The sequence below is a fragment of the Cariama cristata genome, unplaced genomic scaffold (assembly GCF_000690535.1).
Source record: "Cariama cristata isolate BGI_N322 unplaced genomic scaffold, ASM69053v1 Scaffold46535, whole genome shotgun sequence".
In the NCBI taxonomy this organism is placed as follows: Eukaryota; Metazoa; Chordata; class Aves; order Cariamiformes; family Cariamidae; genus Cariama; species Cariama cristata.
The window spans coordinates 1-8,694 of NW_009616659.1; the positions used below are offsets into that span (position 1 = coordinate 1).

Genomic DNA, 8,694 nt, shown 5'->3' on the forward strand with positions numbered 1-8,694 from the left:
GTGTACATGCTGAATTCCAGGATATTCTCAATCCTGTTATGGTCAGTGTTGAAATAAACCCTTCACGACCAAACTATTTCTTAATACCTTCTATTACAGAATTGGCCAGCAGCACCTCCGACAAGACATGGAAAAGTATGTTCTGGCATATAACAGGTGCCAAGGTGAATTACACAGAATTACACACATAACTTTAAACTGAATTTACTAATTCATTGATATAAAGACTGAAGTCTGAAAAGACCACAATCCATGAAGTTGGATTTTGTGCTCAGATTTAACAATATGCTTTCATATCATCATCTTTTTACAGAACCTTTATTTTAAATAAGAATTAAATTTTAAAATCTAATTTAAATTTAGATACCTGATAATTTGATAAAGCTCCCTACCAAATTCTTACTGCAAGAAATTCCCTAAACCTAAATTTGCACATGACCTCCAATCTTAAAAAAGAAAAAAACACCACAACCAAAGCATTCTGTAAAAAGTTTTATAACAAATAAGTTGTTCCAGCTTGTTATTTTTCTTCAAGTCTTAATTGTGAAATTTCTTCTTCTTCCGATTCCTCTTCCCTGCTGCAAAAGCTGCTTTTTCACTCATGATCTCCTGATACTTCTTTTTATTATATCTGAACAAAATAGATAATTTACTTTTAAGCATGGTAAACCAAAGTTCAGGAAAAGATAACATGGAAAGTACTCTACATACATAATTTGCCAAACTGAGTTCTCTCACGTTTTCCGAGTCAGATTTCTTTGATTTTATACACTTACACATAAGTAAAGGGAAATCAACACTTCGATGAATGATAAATGCAGGCAATTTGTTTTGGAAATAAATTTGATCGAAGAATCATTAATTTTGGCATAACCAGGGGGTTCTTCATTGCATACACAATCACATTTTGGACAAGTGGCTGAAACACTGCTACTGCTTATAGTGGGACAACTCATCAATTTTGACAATGCTATGGACAAATTATACCCATCATTATGCTGCCTTCTCAGCAAACTCAAGATAATCAACCTTACTCTATGCATGATTGAAAACTCAGATGAGATTAACACTAAACAATGAACAAGACATACTTAGTGAATATGAATTGCTAGTTCCTCTAATACAGATTCTTATGTACCTGTATCAATTACCACAACGGATCACTGAACAGTTATCGAGGCTTTTAATTGCAACACTGAAACCAGACAAATACCTGCACTAATGCTAAAGTATCTGGTCAAAGCTCTTAGTTAGCCACAACATGTATTAAGTGATCAACTTTCAAAGATATTAATAAATACCTTATAAATCAGGTCAAGCCAGAAAATTAGTTAAGAAACAGCTATACCAACTTGCCTTCCTAACATTAATAATTAATTTACAAGCCTGACAACATTAACCTTATAATCCCAAATCATGTACTACTTCCAAGAAAACATGTCATTATGTGAAAAAAGAAGTGCAGATTAGCATAATGTAGTAACCCATATCAAAATAGATCAACGAAGGGATCTACTCCAGAAATTGCAGGTTAGACAGACATTAATTAATCCAACCGTATTCAGAGAAGACTTCTAGCGCAATTTTGATTCTTATGACAGGTGACAGACTTGATACGCTTATAAAATGAAATCATATCAACTTTCACAGAATTACATTCAGCACTTTTCTATCAATCATGCCAAGAAAAATTAATGTCTTTAAATAAAACAAAAACCCAAAGTGCATGCATAGGCATCAATCACTCATTCAGAGCCCTTGGTTTTTGGTGTAAGCCTGTGCAGACCCTTATTTTAGAAGTGCGCCAGAATAGGGCTGATATGTTAGCTCTTCAAGACTGACATTATTTTAAGAGCAGCTGCCAATAGCAATGACGCAAGTTGGATAAAACCCTTTTATGAAGATAAAAAATATGCTCAGTCTAATTATCCCATCCCTTAGATCAGCAGTGCTGCTGAAGTGCTAAAACAGACTATAAAGTTTGCTTTGAAGTATAAAAAAACTCCATATAAGCCGAATAAAAGTCACAGTTAAAAATACTCCTCTCTTACACAGGATATTAGAATTACAAAATCGTTTTTAAATACCTTCTAAACTCAGAATCTGCAAGCAGCTCTTCAACAATTGTTCTCTTCCTTTGTTTCTTAGGGATTCGACTATGGTAAAAGTCTATGGGAGAATCAACCACAGTTCCAACCTAGAAAACAGAAATGAAAACATTCTTACTGTAAAGCAAGATGTTGATTATTTTGCCCCTTTTTTTTTAATCCTCAGCAACAAGTGTAAAGACACCTACACAGATCATCTGAACGGTATCTTAAAAAAGTGCAAAATATCAACACAATTAGACAATGTTTTGTATGCAGAGTCACTTTTTGTATCATTGTTTAGTGCACAGAGGAGGGTTTGAGCTTTAAGACTGCAGTTTTCAACACTGGACTGCTGCATCAACACTTGTATTCATAAAAGAAACCCACTTCTTCACTTTTAAACATTTTCCCAAGGACGGAAAGGAAACCCTTATGACCATCTTAACTCTTTCCTGTCTCTGTCATTGTGGTTGTTTTGCTAGACGGCTACACAGCAGTTAATCCAGCTGTAATACAAGGGAATGCATCACATTTTTCCAACTGGCATGTTAGCCAGTTCTGATGATGCAGGTTAGTAGTGGAGACACATGGAGTACATGTTTCATGTAGTGAAAACAGACCTATGCAGATCTCATTATACGGAACACTTCCATCTTAGGTCTTTCTATGCCCAGAAACTTCAAAACATTTGGAGTGAATTGGTAATATTTTGAGAAATGAAAACAATTTCCTCAAGCATGCTAACTATTCAAACAGGTGTAAGTCAATGGAAGCCTAATTCTATAGTTTCTGCAGTAATTACTTTCCTTATGCAAACCACTTCAAAGCTGAGAACTACAGCAACAGAAATTCTGGCTGATCACAAAGTTGGCTGTCTCCATTCAAACTGTACTAGTTACTAAGATAATAAATGCTAATTATTTTCTATACACTTGTTAAAAAAGGCTAATACTTAAAAAAAAGCAGTGAAAATCTAGTCCACTAAGGGTTCAGAATATGGATTAAGTCAGGTATTTGTTCACTACTATGAGACTGTCTGAAATTAAAAACCCCAGCATACACACAGATGTAATATAGAGTTAAGCAGTTGTAAACTGCAGCCAAGTAATCAAAGTACTTTCATAACCAAGCTATGAAATTAAATCAACATAGAGGCTACCGACAAAATAGGCAGGCAATAAGAATAGCTGCTCAAAACTTCAGCAGTACAATGCCACCTTCTGCTGCTTCCTTACCTGGAAGTACTTAGGTAGACCATCTCTATCATTCTTCTTATAAAAATGCTTAGGGTCCAGCGAAGCTCTCATCTTCAAAACTTTAAGATCATTTTTCAGTTCACTAGTGATTTCTGGAGCTTTCATACCAAACCAACCGTCACCTGTTGTTTTCTCTCGCTCTGCCTAGGATGCAATACCAAGAATAAATTTGCATTCAGCAACTAGGGCAGGATAGAGCACGGAATTCTCCCCTCAAAAAGATGGATAAAGCATTTAGAACATAACTCTGTACCTTTAAAAAGTGTACTTTATGACTTTTATAAGAAGGTCATCAGCACTGTATTAAGGACAGATTAATACCACCTGAGCACATTATCTTTCACTTCACTTGTCCTGGTGACTAAAAGGATAGCTTTGCACATGATGGCTCAAGGAAGATACTAAATTGCAGTTCATCACTCCACTTCCAGTGAGGCCCGTATATGCACAAAGTCCCAGTATGGGGCATTTTACCAATGCTTGTTTTGTTATTTGTGGCATTATCAGCTCTTCACTTACCCTGCGCTGTTTCTTTAACTGATGAAGTGATTCCCTGAAGGGTGGGACACATTCCTTTTTTTCAAAATCTGGAGTTATTATACTTTTCTGCAACAGCTGTAAGAAATTTTTTTATTAATGTTAGTCAGTCATCTCTGTAATACAAATTTTACTGCTTATACAGAACCTACTAAAGGAATCATGCAGCATCTAAGCAATCACTGTAATACAATATTTGAACTTCTTTGATCCACAACAAAAGTAGTAGGGATCTTTAAAACAGAACCCTGACCAACAACAGAAAGCAGTTGGCTAGCTCAGCAAGAATTGAGATAGCAAATGCTCTAGAATAAAGAGGGCTATCATGGATGAGCCTAAGAAAAGTCTCAGCAAAAATAACACATTCCCTTTATCTCAAAGGGTGCTTTTGAAATAAAACTGCTAATTCCATATAAGGGAGAGTACAGACCTTTATTTACTGAAATTTATTCTTGCTATGGACTAAATATCTTGCCAGCAGACCTTCAGCTTGTGTAACATTAGGCAAAACTGGAGGCATAATCAACTTTGTTTTATTTTACAAGATAATGCTGGTATTTGCACTGCTTTTCAGTTTCTGAAATGTCACATATGTTTAAATTCTTACCATTAAAACCAAATGTAAATCCACACTTTGGCCAAAAATAATGGAAGTTCTCAGCAAACAGTAAAACAGGATACTTCTTTAAAAACACATAAACAAACCTTATTAAATTAACACCTTTGTGTCACTGTAGTCACAGGTAACCGCATAACTGTAAACACATTACCTGGTCCTTCTTTTTCTCCTTCAGTTGTTTAATTACACTCGATCTAGGCTTCTGGTTTTTTGCATCAAAACTAACATATAAACCTCCAAGCTTCTTGATATTCAAACCAGGGTCTATGCTGCTGGAAAGATGTAAACTAAAAGAGAAATGATTAGAATATTTTAACAAGCATGCAGCTAAACCTTCTGTCCTTTGAAAGATAAAGAGAAAAAATATTTTTCTTATTCTTCCCACTTAGGTTCAGTTCTGCAATGATTTTAAGTCTCAGGATCTAAAAGAAATACATAATTTAGAGGTGACAGAAAATGGGGGGGAGGGAGTGGAAAATCATGTAATTTCAAGAAGTGAGAGTTTATTAAAGAACAATACCTGTGGAATCACTTCCACAAATCTTTCCTATTAACTCTAATGCTGTATTCTTATCTTAGATTATTACTATCTTCTATAAAGTTGAATTATTAATTCACTTAACCTTGCGAAAAGAACTCATGACCAGCATCCTTCTACTATACATCAAGAACCTTGCTAGCTGAAGAGAAAAAACAACCTACACAAAAGAACAAACATATGGGTGGTAAAAATATTGTCAACTCTTAGTGAAAAGTATGAAGAAGCTCGAATTTATTATAGGAATGTTTAAGTCCCTGTCTGTATAACAGTACTAGGAATAATGTTATTAAGCATTTCAAAGCTAGTATGTTTCACATTTTTTTCCAATACTTCATTCAGGCAGTCAAAGGAATGTATCCGCAATGTACAAGGGCTGACTAAAAAGGAGGTTTTTGATTACAAGAATGCTTAAAAGCTATAAAGTATTATGGAGAAACGTAGTAACACCTAAAGAGGTACAACAGATATTTATTGTAGTTTCAATGCTTACCAATACAAGCCCTCTACAACTTTATATTAAACTGTGACTAATCTTCTATAATGCCTTGTCACTGAATGCTTGGCTAAGCTTTTGTAAGACTTCTGGCCTATCTGAAGGTTTTTAGCAGACTAAGACTTATTTATCCAACCTAAACAGAGTATTATGCTTAAAACATATGAGCCATATAAAGGGATTTTACCAGGAGTTGGACTACAAGAGCTCAAGGGGTCCCACCCAACCTAAATTATTCTATGAGTCTACGTTGGGCTGATTTCATATGAAGTGTCACCGTCCCACAGCACAAGAACTGAAAACATAAAGTTATATGAGACTGTTTATGATTAACAAGCATGATATAATTAGGCAACATGTAAGGGATTTACTTGTCTTTTTGTTATTTATATCCAGATTAAAAAATCAACAATTAAGAAAACTGTGATCTGAATAAGCAATTAAGTCAGCCTGACCAGTTTAACCCAGTTTCACATTTTGTTTAAGTCAAACACATACAAGGCCTCCAGATGACTAAATATTGCAGAGAGTTCTGCTATATACAAAACTGAAAAAACCCAAACCCCTCAATTTATGGACTATATTTGTATTTTATAATGTGTGCAACCCCACTTTCCATGTCAGTATGACTTACGTGATGAGACTACTCTTGATTTCACACCATTTAGCACTTCATGTACATATCTTATACATATGCTTGAATGCAGGTTCTTTAGTTATTCCCAGAAAGATACTTACACGTCAACCTTATTTTTCAACAAATCATCATCTTCATCTTTCTCATCTTCATCTATCAATTCCTCTTCAGCCTCTTCCAGATCGGAGGATTCTTCACCTTTTTCACTTTCTTCATGCTTACTTTCAGCATCACTATCTTGGCCTACCTGATCTAGATAATACTTTTGGCTGGAACTCATGCCAGGCTCAGTATCAATTACAAAAAGCCCTTCAGCATGCAGTGAACTGTTTTTTAAAGATTTATTGAGGGAAGGAGTCCTGTCATTTGTCTCTCTATAACACAGACTCTCTTCAACTGTACCTAGGTCTGCCACATCACTATTTTCAGATTCATCGCTTTCATCTTTGCTTGGAAACAATGCAGCAGAATCGTTTCCACTGCTTGATCTTCCACCGCTGTAGGATACAGATTCAGTACAATCTCCTGTTTGGTCTGCAGAACTGTCCACACTGATTTCAAGCACCCTGCATCTACCAGTGCTATCAGTTCTTTGTGCAATGGCTGTGTCCTTTTGTGGGCTGCTCACTGCACTAGCTTGCTCGTCTTTTCTTAATTTATCAGCCTGGGTGAAAGACTGCTGTTCATCTGCCTCAGCATCTGCTCTTTTGCATTCTGTAATTTTTTTACTTTCATTTGGCGTTACTTGCCCTTGGGATTCTAAAAATTGTTTGGGACTCATGCAATCAATGAAAGAAAGATCCATACGCTTCAACTTCCCCTCCCTCACAAGTATTTTGTTGTGTCCTTCTTGTATTTGGCCACATGCTTCCTCTGAATCATCTACCCCAACAGACTGTGCATTTTTTATTGCTTTTTTCCCAGGTGATTCAGTGTCATCTCGTTTCATTTTTGTAAGACTGATGGCTGTCACATCACTCAAAACCTCTTCTTTCACATCTTCATTCTCAGTTGTATTGGCAAATTTGGAAGAACATTTGCTTTTAGATGAACTGGGTTCTTTATTATCCTCAGCGACAGAGGACACGTCTTCTGTGTCAGAGACAAGTTCTGCAGCAGGTCTAGAATCAGAAATTATTACTGGCTCAGATATAACAGTGTCCTCAATTAAATTCTCATATTCTGAAACAATTCTGTTTCCTTTCTCAGCCTGCTTAGTATTTTCTGCTTGTGATTTCATTTGTATGCTCCTAGTAACTCGTTTGGTAATGATGGACGGTTCCATATGAGAACTTAAGCAGCATGACTCTGCATTAGAAACATCTTCATTCTGGGCTTCACGAACTCTATCTGGCTGCAATTTCTTTTTGCTTTGCCTCTTTCTTGTAGTTCTGGTAAGATTAGGCATCTGGACACCAGATACAGCAGAGGAACACGACTCAGCTTCAGAGACATCATCTTCGTCCTGAGTCTTGCTTAACTTATTTAGAAAAGCTGTCTTGTCATGTCTTTTTTTGTCAGGAGAATCTGTTTGACAAGGAACTACAATTTTTCGTCTTCTTGTTACTCTTACAAACAAAGGTGTCTGAACACCAGAGACAGCAGAGCAGTTTGATTCTGTTTCTGACACATCCCCATCAGTTTGTGGTTCAGCAACTGACTGTGCTGAATGAACAGTTGTATGCTCATTTTTAGTAATTTGCATCTCTGAGCTATCACTGACATTTGACTTTGTGTCTGCATGTTCCAACTCTTCAAACTGAGATTCCTGAATTACCTCTGGCTTACAAATTGATTTAGCTCTTCTTCTAGTCATCCTTATAGACACAGGAGTACTAATTTCAGCAGATGCCATCTAGAAAAGGAGTAAAAAAAAGCGTGCTATTGACAGATAAAATAACCCTGTAAGAAGGATGCTATACAAATCACTAGCAATCTCTTTAAACAAATCTACTCAAGCCGACAACATATTTCATGTCTCTGCGTAGCCCTATCTATGTGGAAGAAGTGTTAACAAACCATCCCTTGCGCGTCTTGTCTACTGCCTTTTGGTCAAGGGAAGAGAAGAAACACACACATCCATTAAAAATATAAACACACACATCAAGAAATATAAACAAATATCTTCTAATTCTAAAAAGTTCTAGCAAGCTGTCATGTGAGGCAAAGTTCAGAAACATTCAAAGATTTACCTGACTATAAACACTGAAGCCTAGCACCTGGCAGAATGTGCCCCAAAATGGTTTCCATGACCAATTTTAGCAGTTTTAGGAACAGACTAGCCTCACAGCAACTGCAACACTAGGTACAATCTGCTGCTTTAACGATGCTTGCAAGTTACTTGGAAGGCAATTCAAAATTCTGGAAAGAAAAAACACTCTGCATCAGCAGGATCTTCCCAAAACACAGAACAATGTCAGATCAACATAAGCCACACCACCTAAACGATCAGGATTTACGTGAGTGTTCGCATGTCTAGTGGAAAAACCACAGAGAAATGCTAAAATAACTGCAGTGCACA

The 8,694-nt window shown here is 36.3% G+C and overlaps 1 protein-coding gene across 1 annotated transcript; it reads right to left on the reverse strand.

The window, feature by feature from the left end:
• Nucleotides 1-537: 537 nt before the first annotated feature.
• On the reverse strand, nt 538-7,989 carry DNTTIP2 (deoxynucleotidyltransferase, terminal, interacting protein 2). Its single transcript, XM_009700230.1, has 6 exons — nt 6,275-7,989; nt 4,654-4,789; nt 3,866-3,961; nt 3,326-3,490; nt 2,088-2,197; nt 538-631 (listed from the first exon to the last, which is right to left on the reverse strand). The coding sequence occupies exons 1-6, from the start codon at nt 7,987-7,989 to the stop codon at nt 538-540; spliced, it is 2,316 nt and encodes a 771-aa protein (XP_009698532.1).
• Nucleotides 7,990-8,694: the final 705 nt, after the last annotated feature.

Excerpts from the sequence above, each read along its gene's own strand:
- DNTTIP2 (XM_009700230.1), bottom strand. The coding sequence starts at position 7,989 with ATGACTAGAAGAAGAGCTAAATCAATTTGTAAGCCAGAGGTAATTCAG. Across the intron at positions 3,962-4,653 it reads AGGAGAAAAAGAAGGACCAG|CTGTTGCAGAAAAGTATAAT; the intron begins GTAATGTGTTTA and ends AATTTCTTACAG. Across the intron at positions 632-2,087 it reads GCAGATTCTGAGTTTAGAAG|ATATAATAAAAAGAAGTATC; the intron begins GTATTTAAAAAC and ends TATTTTGTTCAG.